Source organism: Oryctolagus cuniculus, chromosome 16 (genome assembly GCF_964237555.1).
Source record: "Oryctolagus cuniculus chromosome 16, mOryCun1.1, whole genome shotgun sequence".
Taxonomy (NCBI): Eukaryota; Metazoa; Chordata; class Mammalia; order Lagomorpha; family Leporidae; genus Oryctolagus; species Oryctolagus cuniculus.
Genome location: NC_091447.1, coordinates 6,934,786 through 6,951,781, shown reverse-complemented (window position 1 = coordinate 6,951,781; position 16,996 = coordinate 6,934,786). Strand labels below are relative to the sequence as shown.

Here is a 16,996-nt window from a genome sequence, read left to right as displayed (position 1 = left end):
GTCTTCATGTAGAGAACACCCTGATAGAATGACTGCAGAGTTTTCAATGCCAGCTTGACTTCCTTTATTTGATCCTTTGAGAACACGGAGGATATTCTGTTTGTATGGTAGGAGCGCTGCATCAGGGTTTAGTTCAGGCATTATCACTTCAGAAGCCAATTTTTGACCACAAAAAAAAAAAAAAAAAAAAAAAAACCACTCATCTGTATTTAGAGAGAACAAAAATAACAAAGGTACAAAAGGCACTGTAGATGTGAAACACATACAAAGTTAGCTTTTTTAAAAAAAATCCATTTATTTATTTATTTATTTGAAGGCAGAGTTACAGAGAAGCAGAGGCAAAGAGAGGGAGAGGGAGAGGGAGAGGGAGAGGGAGAGGGAGAGGGAGGAGAGAAGAGAGAGAGAGAGAGGTCTTTCATCCGCTGGTTCACTTCCCAGATGGCTACAATGGCAGGAGCTGAGCCAATCCGAAGCTAGGAGCTTCTTCTGGGTTTCCCATATGGGTGCAGGGGCCCAATAACTTGGGCCATCTTCTAATGCTTTCCCAGGCCTTAGCAGAGAACTGGATCAGAATTGAACCGGCACCCATATGGGATGCTGGCACTGCAGGTGCCTTCCCGGGCCACAGCAGAGAGCTGGACTGGAAGAGGAGCAACTGGGACAGAACCGGTGCCCCAACTGGGACTAGAACCCAGAGTACCGTCGCCGCAGGAGGAGGATTAGCCTAGTGAGCCGCCGTGCTGGCCATTGTTAAAGCAAACAAACAAAACTGGACCTGGTGGGACGGCTTGGCTCGTGTACACATCGTGGAACAGATTACACGTGGTCAAGGCCAGGGGGTTTACAACAGGTCATTACAACAGGGATTACAACAGGTCAAGGCCTGTTCCCAGGCCAGGAACAGAAGGCAGGGAGCTGCTGAGTGTGAGAGGAGGGGTGGGAGGGCTTGGAGGAATAACAAGTTCCATTACTTAATAACAAGGATGCATTATGAGAAATACATCGTTAGGGAATCTGCCACTGTGCAGGCGTTGCAGGGTGTTCTCACAGCAGCTGACATGGCCGCAACATCAAAGGGTGATATCTCCTTCTGGGGCAGCCATTAAATATGCAACCATGCAGCACAAAATTATAGAGAGAGAAAGGGAAACAGATCTGAAAAGGCAAGAGTAACAAATGTTAGATCTAGGTAAATCCTCCTGTGTCACAAATATATGACTTGAATTGTTTCCAAAAAATTGTTCTTTAATCACTTATAAAATGCATAGTGATAGGCCGGTGCCACGACTCACTAGGCTAATCCTCTGCCTGCGGTGCCAGCACCCTGGGTTCTAGTCCCGGTTGGGGCACCGTTTCTGTCCTGTTTGCTTCTCTTCCAGTCCAGCTCTCTGCTGTGGTCCGGGAGGGCAGTGGAGGATAGCCCAAGTGCTTGGGCCCTGTACCCGCATGGGAGACCAGGAGGAAGCACCTGGCTCCTAGCTTTGGATCAGCGCAGTGCGCCAGCCATAGCAGCCATTTGGGGGGTGAACCAACGGAAGGAATACCTTTCTCTCTGTCTCTCTCTCTCTCACACTGTCTAACTCTGCCTGTCCAAAAAAAAAAAAAAATGCATAGTGACAGAGAAACCTGTCTTTAGGATCTCATCTGATTTAAGGTCTCTCTGGTGTGAATGTTCACTTGGTATCTTGTGCTCTAAGAAAAAGAACGTGCAATTAAAGGCAGCTGGAATGTAACTGGAGACTCTCAGGCAAGGGCTTAGCTCAAGCATGCAGAACCGACAAAAGCGCTTCTCCATAATTGTCCTGAATTTCCTTACCGTGAGATAAGGCATCCTGACCTCACAGACTTTGACCAAAGTCAGCAAGTTCTGTTCTAGAGAATCTTGCTCATTTCACTTACAATGAGAACCTAATGCTTCCAGATTTTTTTCCCAGCAAACTTTCTCTTCGTGTTGCACTGTTCAGGACAAATTCACAGCCCACACTGAACCAATAATTCACATCAGGACATGAATTAAGCATGAGGGGACTGTACCAAGCATAATTCATACCCTCAGGGTAGAGGGCTCACCTTCCCCCTTGGAAGTGTCTTGACTTCAAGCAGGACAAAATCTGCAGGGATACAGTACAGATGATTTTTGGTCTGTAGAAAATGTCTTTGCAAGTCCTCCAAATTAAAAGAGTTGCTTGGAAAGGTTTTTTTTTTTTTTTTTACAGAGATTACAACAAGATAATACATTAAAGAAACCCATTTTAATTTTTTAAAGTTTGTTCCTTTATCTGAAAGGCAGAGAGACAGAAAGAGAGAGATTTCTATCCACTGGCTCACTCATTAAATGCCGACCACAGCCAGGGCTGGGCCAGCATGAAGCCAGCAGCCAGTAACTCCATCCTGGTGTCCTGAGAGGGTGCCAGCAACCCAAGTAGCTGAACCATCACTGCTGCTTCTCCAGGTTCATGAGCAGGAAGCTGAGTGGGAAGCAGAGGAGGGACTTGATTCCAGGCACTTCAATGGAATGTGAACATGCCAAGTAACAGCTTAACCTGCTGTGTCACAACTCTCACCCCATTTTAATTTTTAACATCATTTAAGGACCTTAAGGGTTGGTATTGTCCTTTATGTTTTTTTTTTTTTTTTTACATTCAAAGTTAATGACCAAAATGTCTCCATATAGTGACTCTATTTTCCAAGATGTATTCTTTATCCACAAAAGATTTTAAAGGAAAAGTAAAGAAAATGCTATGGGGTAACATGTAAGATACTTTCCCGGCAGTAGCAGAGACAATACCTGAGATTCGAGCTTCCATCTTGTAAAGTGAAAATAAGAGCTAGAATGCAAAAAGAGCAGAAATGTCAAGGGTGTAATGGTTGGTTCAGTACTTGCTCTTATCTGTATTGCAATTAATGATGAACCTGACTCCATGCTGTTCCAGATTTGTTTGCATTTAGCCCCCCAAAATACAAGATTTGAGCCCAAAAATTTCTTTCAGGGGCAAAGCTTTCACAGAAATGCATGAACCACCTCAATCTTTCCACTGCACACATAGACATTAAATAACCAGACTACCAAGCTCACACAGACGTCTCTCCTACCGCACGTATCAAAAGGCAAGGATGGTCCGGTGTCTTATATTAATAGCATAGTATTTGTATACAACCTGTCCATATCCTCTCAGGAAGTCCTCAATTACTACATGCCCTGTAATCCCTAACACAATGTAAATGCTGTTTAAACAGTTGTTATTCTGTATTGTTTACGGAATAATGACAAAAAAAGTGTATACATCTTAAGTACAAACTTAAGTTTCTTTTTAGCCCAAATATATTCAACCTTCAGTTGGCTGACTGCACAGGGAAGAGCCCGGGGATATGGAGGCCCAACTGTAGTACTTAATCTAATTTCACATAATCATTACTTCACATTATCAACTTATCAAGATTACTTTCTTTAATACCCATTTGTTATCTTAATACATTCACCCAATTATGACTAAGATATACAAGCATTAATAGAGCTTGGAGACTTGAATGAAACCAAAAGAAAATTTAGACCATCTGTCAAAATGCCCAACTCTTGATACGCTGACCAATATTGAGTAAATTTTACATTACTGATACCTTTGTTAGTTGTGCTAAATAAATGATACTAATTTGTAGGAGGAAAAATGGAAATTTACCCATTTTAAGCTGTGTGAGATTCCATTATGATTTTGAAATAGAATTCCTTAATGTTAAAGTTAAAAATTTGAGGTTGGTGCCGCGGCTCACTAGGCTAATCCTCTGCCTTGTGGCGCTGGCACACTGGGTTCTAGTCCTGGTTGGGGTGCCGGATTCTGTCCCGGTTGCCCCTCTTCCAGGCCAGCTCTCTGCTGTGGCCAGGGAGTGCAGTGGAGGATGGCCCAGGTGCTTGGGCTCTGCACCTCATGGGAGACCAGGGTAAGTACCTGGCTCCTGCCATCGGATCAGCACAGTACGCTGGCTGCAGCACACCGGGCACGGCGGCCATTGGAGGGTGAACCAACGGCAAAGGAAGACTTTCTCTCTGTCTCTCTTTCTCACTGTCCACTCTGCCTGTCAAAAAAAAAAAAAAGTTAAAAATTTGAATGTATAGGCATGTCTGAGTATTTATTAGGTAGAAATATTACTAGGCACTATGTATCTTAGAAGATATGATCTATCACAAGGCGTTCACAAGATTTTTCTACTGTCCTAAAACTATATGAGAAACTTGTATAGATGTGTTGGTGAAGATATATAGTGTTGAACCCCTTTTCAAACTGGAGGCAGAATCGGAGACTGCTTCATTCCTGACACAAATTAATTCTGAAAGGTGCATTTGCTTGTTCCCCACATGTGTTTTTCTTTGCTAAAAACTTGCTGTGCGACTAGGAAGAAAGGTTGCTTATTCACAAGATTCTGTAGTGCCATTCTCGTCTCAGGCATGTCTGAAAACTCACGAAGACTTTAAAATCCAACAGCAATATTTTGTTTTCTGGATTTGCTGTGGCCAATAATCACATAGAAAAATTGTGTCTGACTTGTAGTTGGGGATCCTGCTGTGGTCCCACAGCCCTTACTGTTTATGCGTTCAGTAGAACAGATAAATACTGACTTGTATGTGTGCAAGTTCTGTATAAATAATGTTGGGAGTCCAGAAATGGCCACCACAAAGGTGTAAAAGGCACAATTCTTTCTCACCCAAGCTTGCAAAGAGTATGTTTGAATATAGAAAGTTTAGTTTAGCGATACGACCACAGGCATTTGTGTTGATTTTGGTTTAGAAATGCTTGAGAAATCAATCCGTCAACTCCCAGGGTCTCCTTCATGGGGTGATATCGTGAGTACACATTTGAAATAAAAATATGGCCTATACTAATATGATCTCTACACTAAAGGCAATGCTATCTTTGGATAGCTAATAATGTGTTATAATAGAGTGTGTAATAAAGTTTCTACAGATATGTTTTAACACAGATTACTTTGATTATATATTTCAAGTTAACAAGGCATCTGAGAGTATCCAAAATAAATTGGAAAACAGATTTACACAGTTTTAAATTCCCCTGGATGCTGTGGTCTGTAAAACATTATGGGCACTACAATTTTGAAACTCATGTTTTCATGTTGACAGTTTTTAATAGACCCTCTGAAAAAAAAAGTCAATATATTTAGTTCTACTCTCATAAGAGAGAGTGTTACTAGCACAGATTAGATCTAGCTTAGGTCCCCAGTGAAGCCTCTCAAGTCAATATCCAGAGTACACTGTTTTCCTCCAGTCTAGTCCCTGGGGATTCCATTTAATTTCCTAAAGTTTTTAGGTGGTAACAAACATAACGTGAAAAAAAGAAATGTGATCTGCAATGAGCATCAATTATAACTTAAAGCTATGAAATAAATGTAGCAAGTGTGGCGGGGGAAGGCTATTAGCACAGACTGCCTTTCCAATAAGCAGGGACTTCAGAAATGTAGGAGAGTGATCATTGTGCACTCCCATGAAAACTGGAATGCCTGTCCACTAGAATGAAAGACTATAATGAAGTGGGAAATTGCACACTTAGGACTCTCATATGTGTCAGGTAATGAAAGGCTCGCTTTGAAATTAAATATCTCCTCATTCTGTTAGTGTTGTTCCCGGGTTTGTCCAGTGTCAGCAACAACTCTATTAAACATTGTGATGTAATAAGCACAATCAACACACACTGCTTGTCATTTGCATAGTTTTATTTTTACTTCATTAAGTATGAGTTGATCTCAGAGAGTACATGGAGACAAGGAAAGAAAAAGTGAAAATTAAAAATACAATATTCACTTCTTAGCATAGATTCCTTCAAGTCCAAGTTCAATTTTACAAGGGATGATACCAGCCATTTAGTCTGTCTCTTAAGAACTGAGAGTCCTGGGAATCTTCCCCTGTCAATGCAATCTTTGTAAAATGTTGACTAATAAATGTAGGCGTCCTTGAAAGATATTTTAAGGTTAGGAAACAAAAAGAAGGAGCAAATTGGGACTGTAACATGGAGGCCTGATTTTTTCATTGAAACTATTGAAAACTCAACATTGCTTAATCAGGAGCATGGTCCCAGCATGGGCAATGGTGCTCTGGAGAAGCTTGCCTGGACGTTTTCCTGCTACAGCTTTGTCTGATTTTCTCAAAACACTCTCATCATCAGAGGATGTTCTAGTTCTTTAGTCTTCAAAAGTCAATAAGGTAATATGTTGAGCATCCCCAAATCCTGTTGCCATGAGCTGCACCCTGCACTTTGACTGGACCACTTCTACTTCTAGGTAGCTGTTGCTTTGATTGCTCTTTGCCTTCAGGATCACCCTGGAAAAGGGGTCTCTCATCTTCTGTTCTCATTCTGCAAAGCAGTGTTCAAGATCTTGATCCCACTTGTTTGAAATTTCCATCGAAAGCTCTGCTCTTGTCCACAGATGATCTGGGTAAAACCTGTTGGCACGGATCCAGCAGAAAGTTTGCTCTGCTGTAATTTATAGACAGAACTGTGTAAGCTGAGCCAACTGAGGAGCCCAGGGAATTTGCTATTGTTTGTGCTGTTAATTGTCAGTCCTATTTACCATGGTACAAACGAGATCAATCCTTTTCTGGGAAACTCATGTGCATAGTCTGGTGCTGCAAGCTTCCTCTTCAGCATCACCCTTTGTCTTCTGAAAATAGTTATCCGTTTTTTTTTTTTTTTTTATTGTTGTTTGTTTGTTTTTACAGGCAGAGTTAGACAGTGAGAGAGAGAGAGAGAGACAGAGAGAAAGGTCTTCCTTCTGTTGGTTCAGCCCCCAAATGGCCACTATGGCAGCGTGCTGCCCAGATCTGAAGCCAGGAGCCAGGTGATTCCTCCTGGTCTCCCATGCGGGTGCACGGCCCAAGCACTTGGGCCATCCTCCACTGCACTCCCAGGCCACAGCAGAGAGCTGGATTGGAAGAGTGGCACTGGGACAGAACCGGCGTCCCAACCGGGACTAGAACCTGAAGTACTGGTGCCGCAAGTGGAGGATTAGCCTAGTGGGCCGTGGCACCGGCCATGTTATCCGTTTATAAATGGATTTCTTTAGACATTGTCCCCATAAACTTGTCACAAAACATAAGTGATCTCACCATTCTCCCACCTAATCTTTATCAGAAATTTGATGTCTGTCTTTGCTTCAATTTTAGCAGATTTCATGTTGCTCTGATGAGAGTCCTTTCAAACTGATTTATTAATCTTTTTTGTGCCTGAAACAATGTCCTGTTTAGACAATTTACAAAAAGTTATGAATTTATTTTGGTTTAAAAACTTTCTTTTATTTTTTCAAATAAATGCATATGTGATGGGCATTTGGCTTGGAAGTGAAGCTGCTGGCTGGATCCCAGGACCAAGTACTTGAGTTCAAGTCCTAACTGTGAATTCAGTTTTAGTTCTGCTGAGGTATTTGGGTGGGGGGTATGATGTCTGAGCCAGCAAATGGAAGTTCTCTTTACCTCTCTCTCTTTCTGCTTCTCGACTAAATAAAATGAATCAAAATTATTTTAGAATGAATAAATTATGGATTGTTCTTCATAAAACTAACTTTCCACAAACTTTTGGAAGACCCCTCATCCATGTAAAAATTAAACACTTTAATTCAGTTTTTAAAGCTCAAATTCTAACAGTTCTTTTCGGAATCACATTTCCTTACTAAAGTGATGTACACGAAAAGGATGCTTGTCTGAAGCTGTATTTAACATTGTTTTCTTTTGTATTTTTGAAAACAACTGAAGGATATACAGCTTACATCTGCACGTGTTTCTTAGTGAAAAAATAAAAGTTTTCTATCAAAGTATAGAGCTCTGGAGGCGGTAAGTTATGGCCACAGGGATCCTGTCTCGTATATTCCATTTCTCTGAGATCACTGCCCTTTGTGGCCTGGTGTCCAGTATTATAAATTAATTGCTTCCAATATTGTTACTTTTTTCTTCAGGTGGAAGGGTAAATCTACTCCCTTTTTCTCTCACCTGTCCAATGTGCATTCTTTTTTTTTTTTTTTCAATAGAGTGAAACCATAGTTTAAAAGTATAACTGTAATACCTCAAATCTTGTAGTAAAATTCTTTAAAATTGTCATTTTTGGCTTTTAATTCTTTCAAATTTTTGTTGAAACTAACTCCAGGTCAAGTTAATGTTTCTGAACTGTATATGCGTTGGAACTTTCAGTTAATATTTTTTCACCTTCAGTATAGTTCTCATTTTTGCTGTTGTTTGAAGTTCTAGGAAATATTCATTCTAATCATCACTTTTAATACACTTCAGTGGAAGTCTCTTAAAGAGGTCTGTAAATAAAAAAATAGAGAGCTATGTCTCATTTTGGGAGATTCTGAGATCCACTAGGATTAGAAGCTATGTGACAGTGTCCGCTGGGTTCTGTGCTTGTGTTTATGCTGCAACACTGAGAAGTGTCTTCACTTCTTAGGAGTCCTAATGACAAATCCAGAAGCCCGAGATTCTTCTAGATTCTTCTAGGTGCAACCTTTATAGTCACGCAGGGATGACAGCTGTTACGTAGCGGGGCCAACAAACCCAATCTGTTGTCTTCACCTCAGAAACTACAGAGGGTTAGGGCTTAGGAAATACTAACTTCACATTACAGATGTTTGGAGAATGAGTACTTTGAGTTGAAATAATGGTTTTGTAGCTCTTATCAGACATATTTTAGAGAAAATTCTATAAATGCACCGTATTGATATAATAATCAAATCCCTTCTAAAGTCGTAGAATGAAATTGTGAGAAATATTACCAAATCATTTTTTGACAACTTATAAAGCTTACAATCAGGGACCATTTTGCATACAAGCATATTCTCAACACATGGTATATGCTGCTGCTTGTCCTTTGATGGGAGTTGTTGGGTGGGCAAATTAGAAAGGTGGTTCTGTTGATCACCAGAGTTTTCCTTAGGACTGGGAAGAGAGAGACAGCCCTGTCTGAGAACAGAGGGGAAGTATGGCCTTTACCCTGTCTGTGGGCACAGGCAGGACTCCAAAGCATTCATGGATTGCTAGAGTCGCGTAGTACTGGACTTCCTTTACTTCATGCCTCTCCCTGTTTTTCCCATCTAGTTGCAGGAAGCTGGAGGAAGGATGCTATTCAGTACCTGTTGAAATAAGGGCTACTGAACTGCTTGGAATTTGAGACATGATTTCAAAGGGGGAAAAGTCATTCCTTGCTTCATTCAGCTTTTGATGATAATGACTTTCCTTATAGACTTTTCACAGGAACTAATGATACCTTCATGGGACAATTGAGAGGAGCTCCACTTTAGTGCTTTAGGATAAAGATATTTGATGTCAAATACAGTCAGTGCTGCCTATCTATGGGTTCCACATTCACAGATTGCACTAAACATGAATGGAGAGCATTTAAAAAAAAAATGCTTCTATACTGAACATGTAAAGAATTTTTTTTGTAATTATTCCCTAAACAATACACTGGAACAACTATTTACATAGCAGTTGTATTGTAATAGGTTTTAGCATTATACTAGAGATGATTTAAATCAACCAGGAGGAGGTGCATAGCTTATATGCAAACACTGCACCATTTCATATAAGGAACTTGGGATCCATGAACTTTGGCATCCTCAGGAGGGTCCTGCAACCAATGCCTTGTGCATTTCCAAGATGACTGTGTACTCATGCAGCAGCAAGATATGAAGTGGGAGTGAGACAAATGAAAGCTAAAGCCTTTCCTTTTATAAAAAGCCGACAAGATACACATTTTCTTATGTGTTATTTAAAACACAGGGGACTAAATATGTACAATGGACAAGGCTATATTTTTTTTCTGCTGCTCTGGTGCAACTCAGCTGAGGTCCCATTTGCATAGATTACAGTGCTGTGAATCCAAGAGAAGTTTTGTCCTTGCCACTCACGGTCTTAAGCTTGTATTTGTTATAGTGGTGCCCAGCACATGCTCAACAAATACTCATGGAATAAATGTGTGGAAATCAGAAAAAAATCCACTGGCTAAATGCCTTAATTAATCTATCAAAGGATTTTATATGGAGAAAGGTTAGAACCTCATAGGAAAAAACACTTTCTTAAGAAAACATTGAATTTACTTTTTTAATATCTTAGTTTAGTATTTTAGCCTTTAAACCTAGAGCCTTATGGGGCAATTCTATTCTTTAAGGAATTAAACAAATGAATATTGAAGTAATTAATAATTGAAATATTTAATATTTGAAAAAATATCTTAACATTAAATTATTGATTGAATAGTTGAACTTATTTCAAAGCTTAAGCAATTAAAATATCAAATTAAATATTTAAGATTGTTAGATTATTGAGTAATTAAATCAATAATGTAGTCAGTTATTAAAGTGGAAGGTATTACTATTATAGAAAACATATAAAATATTCTTTTATTTGGCCATTCAACAAACACATGTTGGGTACTTAACTATGTACCAGGCAGTGTTCTCAGCATTTAGGGGTATGGCAGTGAATAAAGAGAGAAAAGCTTTCATAGAGATTGCAACTCAGTGAGAGAAGACAGGCAATAAACAAAAATAAAGGCACAAGCAACCAACAGATATTGAAGTGATAAGTCCATATGGAGGGCAGGCGAAAAAAAATGACCACAGAGCCTTATGGAAAAGGATTGTGCTACTCAGAAAGGAGATGGATATCTGTTTATATAGAAACCTGCATGAAATAAACCCTATGGGTCCCCAGAAGGAGTTATTCTAAGCAGAAGGAACAGTCTGTGTGGGAAGATGATTGTCATGTTCCAAGAACAGCACTGATGTGGTTTAAGAATGAAAGAGAGAGACTGTAGGGGATAATGCTAGGGTGTCATATGTAAAGTCAAAGTGATGATGTCCCTGGAGGATTTGGAACAAGACTGATGTGATCTGATTTAAGCTTTAAAAAGTGGGTGGTGAGGGGGCCACGTGAACAGGAAATTTGAGAGGCAGCAAGACCGTTAAGCGGGTACTTCAGCGATTGTGGTGGGCATTGTGTGAGCATGGAACAGACATTAGTTCTGCTAGTTTCCGTAAATGCCCTTATTCTGGATACAAAGTCAATTGTGTGCTGACATGCACCTTTGAAGCACTAGAAGGACACGAGAGAGTTGAGGACAAGTCTCAAGTTTTGTTTTGAGCAATTGAGAAAGCAGAGGCATCAAATTCTAAGATGAAGAAAACTGGGGAATCTGTGGTGCGGAAGACGAAAGCAAAGTCAGTGTTTTAGGCAGGCTGGGTTTCGAGTCTCTATTAGCCATGTACAGATGTGGATGTCATGCTAGGTTGATTTCCACCCTGAATCCAGGAATCAGGAAGCAATTTGGGAAAGAGGGTTTTTTAGTTTGGTCCAAGCGCGTAAATTTCCTGACCAAAGCAAAATATGTACTTTACCCTGTCTCTAAGTTTCCTATGATATTTGGAAGAACAAATAGATTGTTTATTTAAATCTCTCACATCTTAATCTCATGGTAATTCCTTAAGATTGCTTAAGCCCCTGAGCATAGCAACACGGATAATGATTGCATTAATTGACTTTTACTTGGGGTAGGCACCTTCCAAGTGTTTTATTACCCTTTCTGCCAAACTCATATTTTATTTCAAATGTACCAACTGTAGAACCAAGCCTTAGAAACATCAAGTCATTTGCCCATAGTTACATGGACAGCACATTCTATGTTTTTATACAACATTTGCAGTCCCACTTTGCTTTCTTGGCACAAATTGTTTCTCCTTTCCCTATAAATATCTCCCTGCCCTCTCCTGAAAAAAAATCAGAATGAAGCAGTAGAGGGAAAGAAACATTTTTTCAAGGCAAAATGTTTCCCTTAATTGAACATTAATTTACTCAAGCACAGCTTAGTTACTGTACACCAATAAAATATTTTTCTGGTATATTTTGCCTTTCTCTTTCAAGACTGACATCCACAGATTCAGCACTATCCTGCTGTCCTGTAAGGCATTGGGCTCCCATGGAGCTCCTCATTTTATATCTGATTCCTGTCATTTTTCCCCATATTCCTAAAAAAGTCTGACACTTTTGATTCAATAAGCTGTTGGTCTGGAGAGTTTAAAATATCTTGACAGTGAGCAGTTAAGATGCCCACATCCCACATCAGAATTCCAGGGTTCAATTCCTAGTTTCAGCTACTGATTTCAGCTTCCTGATAATGCAGACCCTGAGAGGCAGAGTCGGCAACTCAAGTGGTTGGGTCCCTGCCTCGCATGTGGGAAACCTGGATTGCATTCTGGCTCCTAGCTTCAATCAGTCCCAGCTGTTGCCACCATTTGGGGCGTGAACCAGTGGATGGGAATGAGTGTGTGCTCTCTCTTTCTCTGCTTCTCAAATGAATCAAGAAAAAGTAAAGCAAAGCTTCTCTTGACAATTCTGGCTGCCATTCCAGGTGGTCCTGAGAGACAGGGCTGGTTTGTAAGGTGGTGTGGAGTTGAGATGTATGTGAGCAGCCATTGTAGCTGGTGGCTTGTACTTATTACTCATCACTTTGGATGCATGCAGTGCAGTTACAGGTAAAGATATTGCCTAATACTGAGTTAAAACTACCTGTCGTTATTTCTGGAGGGGAAAAAAGAGGAAAGAGAGTGTTTTCACAATGTCTTGACCACTATTGTAGCCAACATGTATCCTACTGCTTATTTAAGTACCATCTGTGAATAGGAAAATCATCTACCATGTGTGCACACAAACCGTGGAATTCACTGATGCCCATTCATTCACTGATGCCCACTATTCACCTGGCTCTAACCCTTGGCTGCATACCATGACATAGATTTCTGCTACTGGCCCCTTTAAATCTGTTCTACCATTATCATGCTTTGACATCAGGCAGATTGTTTTGAATTTCAGTGATGCTATTCATTTTCTGTGTGATGATGGAAAAGTCACATAAGACTTTGATTCCTAGGATTTTTTTTCCTTTAATATATAAAATGCATGTATAATGGCACCAACTGTGCAAGGTTATCGGGAAAATAAAAAGAATTACAGTGTATCAATCTTGTAGCTGGAAGCTATAAAATGGTAGATGCTCAGTGAACATTATCAAATTTGTTCATGTATACTAAATGCATACTTCATTTTTAATTCTTGCAAAATATAATCTTGTGCATTTGAATATGCAGATTTCATCAAATATGAGTGTTTAAGTGTATAAGTCTAGTCCCTTTCATTTATGTGTTTGTACTCATAATCTATTCTCAATTAAATATTTTCTGCATTTAAGAAAACTTTGGATTTAAGTTACAAAATAACTGGTGATCTTTGAAAATCATTACTGGAATGTAGTATCTGTAAAAATGTTGAGTGATTTCTACACACATGAGGGTTTACATTGCTCAAAATGAAAACTTTAAAGGAGAACATTTAGAAAGGACACTTTAAGAAAATATCATGATAGAATTCTCTCATCCATGCTCCAAGTGTCCAACAAGGTAAGTAAAGGACATTGAGAAAACAAAAATAGGCCGGCCTCGCAGCTCACTTTGCTAATCCTCCGCCTATGGCGCTGGCACTCCAGGTTCTAGTCCCAGTTGGGGCGCCGGTTCTGTCCCGGTTGCTTCCCTTCCAGTCCAGCTCTCTGCTGTGGCCCGGGAGTGCAATGGAGGATGGCCCAAGTGCTTGGGACCTGCACCAGCATGGGAGACCAGGAGGAAGCACCTGCTCCTGGCTTCAGATCAGCGCAGCGTGCCTGAAGCATGCCAGCCATAGCAGCCATTTGGGGGTTGAACCAACGGAAAAGGAAGATATTTCTCTCTGTCTCTCTCTCACTATCTAACTCTGCCTGTCAAAAAAAAAAAAGAAAAAAAAAGAAAAGAAAAGAAAAGAAAGAAAATGTGCTCTCTATGTTTCAGTCTTTTTGAAAAAAAAAAGTTTATGATGAAGAATGCAATGGGAAATAAAATTCAGGCTCTTTTCTTGCCAGCTTTAACTCTTAATGCTTTTTTTTTTTTTTTTTTTTTTTTTTTTTTTTTTTTTTTGACAGGCAGAGTGGACAGTGAGAGAGAGAGAGACAGAGAGAAAGGTCTTCCTTTTGCCGTTGGTTCACCCTCCAATGGCCGCCGCGGCCAGCGCACTGTGCTGATCCGAAGCCAGGAGCCAGGTACTTATCCTGGTCTCCCATGGGGTGCAGGGCCCAAGCACTTGGGCCATTCTCCACTGCACTCCCTGGCCACAGCAGAGAGCTGGCCTGGAAGAGGGGCAACCAGGACAGAATCCGGCGTCCCGACTGGGACTAGAACCCGGTGTGCCAGCACCGCAAGGCGGAGGATTAGCCTAGTGAGCCGCGGTGCCGGCCTTCTTAATGCTGCTTCTAATAACTGCTAAGGGGACCACTGAGCTCTGTATTTGTCTGACAGGTTCTGTCACAGGTAACGCTCCTTCTGAGGGTCTGCTTCATTATCCTGACCTTGACATCCATTGGATTTCTTCTGGATCAAAGGCAAGATGTGAAGTTATTTCACTTTTTCTTTTACTCAGTTGAGTTTTGCACAAAGCAGTAAAATATTGGTATTTGTGTGGCTTTATAGTGTAGTTACTATAAATATAAAGATTTTGGTTTTTATCTCTTTGTTATTTTAGAGTGGTTTACCATATCAGTTCTCCTAAATGGGTCATTTTGTTAGGGAGTGAGTGCAAAGGGTATTGAGGCAGTGATGGGAGCCTCACTTTACACGCTGGAGGTTCAAAGTTGAATACTTTGCTGACCAGCTGACAGTAACCCTCACTGGGCCCTCAATGCTCAAACTAAGCAATAAACTGGTAACAGAATTTCTGTATAAAGACACATTATCTTTTTCAGCTTCACACGGATATGCAAGTATGTCCAAATACTATATATTTGTTAGAATTAAAATAAATGCTTGTTACTATATTGACAATAACCTATGAGCATACGAGGCATGTATTCAAAGCTGATGCATGTGAAATGACATTTATTTCAGACCCAAAGCTGCTAGTGTGGAAACCCTTCGTTGCTTGATGTTCCTGATGCTGTTCAGACTTGGTCACCTCAAACCACTGATTCCTTCCTTGTCATTTGCTTTGGAGGTAGGACTACAGCATGGATTACACGTCTATTGCATATTGAATTCTTTCACTAGATGATGTCTTTTTTCTACTTCATTAGTGCCCAGTACTTGTGGGAGTTTCCCCTTCCTTTCTTATTCTTGCTACTTGCATCACTTGGAGCTAAGTGTGCTGAGCCAGTTCTCTGATCCCTGAATCTGGGTTGATACATGGTGGAGTTGTTGGGCGAGTCAGTCATAAAAAATTCAGATCACATTGTGTGTACTCGGGAAGTGATTTTACACTTTTTGGCAAACTCTGCTATTCGATAGGGTTTTTAATCTCTTAAAGGGAAAATGGCAAGTAAGATGCCTTGTCGATCTACTACAAAAAGTTATATTTGTACAGAAATAAAGTCACTGAGGGCAGTGTGGTTTTTCTGAAACTGAAAGTTATGTTAGTGAGATGATCTTCTGCGATGATTGAAGCTGTCTTCCAAGATCTGCACTGCGCTTTGGGTACAAGTTTACCAGCTCAGATCTGAGACAACAGTTAAAAAGTCTTTATTTTCATTATTTGCTATCTCATTTTCTAATCTGAGGGTTATATAGTTTAACACAGTTACTAAGCAGCCTACTAATGTCATCAAAATGTGTAATGTGTAAGTTCAAGTAAGCATGAAACACCAGTGCTTACCCCGCCAAGCATCAATGGAAAACTAACTTAGAAACTTTCATCATTTTATAATAAATATAATTTGGAATAGTCTTGGAGAAATGTGGCAGTATCTATCAAAACTAAAAACAAAGATACCCTTTACTCAGTATTGTACTTCTATATTGTACTTCTAGAAATTTATGCTGCAGGGGTGAAAGGCTCACCCTTATGTGCACTGATGGATATGCAAGCGTATGCATTGCAGCTTCATTTGGAATGGCATAAAACTGCTAACAGTCTAATGGCCATTAATAAGGGACGGAGGGAAATTACAGTTCATTCATAAAATAAAATACACATCTATAAAATAAAAACAGGAACTCCTTGGTATCAATATGAAGCAATCTTAATAATATGTAAAAATCCAACATGATACTGGTTGACATGAAGAGTATGCTACCATTCAATATGTATACGTATAAATATCATGAGATACACTCATGTGTATATAAATGTATAAATGTGTGTTATTATGTATATGCAAATATATCTATGAAGATCAACAAGAACTTGCAGGATTGCCTGTGAGAAGTAAATTAATATTACCTACCACCTTTAAATTTCTGAACAATGGGGATTATTTTATTTTTAATGTGAATATAAACAGTGAAACATAAAACATTAGAATCAGTATCTTGGATACCATCTAACCAAATACATTCTGTATTTATTTTTTAAAGATTTATTTGCTTATTTGAAAGGCAGAGTTTAAAGAGAGCAAGAGAGAGAGAGAGAGAGAAATCGAGCTTCCATCTGCTGGTTCACTCCCCAAATGTCTGCAACTTCCAGAGTTGGGTCAGTCCAAAGCCAGGAGCCAGGAGCTTCTTCCAGGTCTCCCATGTGTGTATAGGGGCCATAGGACCTAGACCATCCTCCACTGCTTTCCCAAGTGCATTAGCAGGGAACTGGATCAGACTTTAACCAATGCCCTTAGGAATGCCAGTGTCACAGGCAGCAGCTTTAACCACTGCATCAGATTGCCAGCCCCATACATTCTGTATTCAAATAGTTATTAAAGTTCACATAACCTGGGGGCCAGCGCCATGGCTCACTTGGCTAATCCTCCACCTGTGGCACCAGCATCCCATATGGGCTCCGGGTTCTAGTCCTAGTTGCTCCTCTTCCAGTCCAGCTCTCTGCTGTGGCCTGGGAGGGCAGTGGAGGGTGGCTTGGGCCCTGCACCCGCATGGGAGACCGGGAGGAAGCACCTGGCTCCTGGCTTCAGATCAGCTCAGCACTGGCCATAGCGGCCATTTGGGGGGT

At 40.3% G+C, this 16,996-nt stretch overlaps 1 protein-coding gene across 1 annotated transcript in view; it reads left to right on the top strand.

The window, feature by feature from the left end:
• The window catches only part of AGMO (alkylglycerol monooxygenase), a 360,464-nt gene that overhangs the window by 176,060 nt on the left and 167,408 nt on the right, over positions 1-16,996 (top strand). The window contains exons 11-12 of the mRNA XM_002720858.5: positions 14,368-14,450; positions 14,953-15,058. Coding sequence (XP_002720904.1) covers positions 14,368-14,450; positions 14,953-15,058 — 189 coding nt within the window. The remainder of the gene's footprint in view (positions 1-14,367; positions 14,451-14,952; positions 15,059-16,996) is intronic.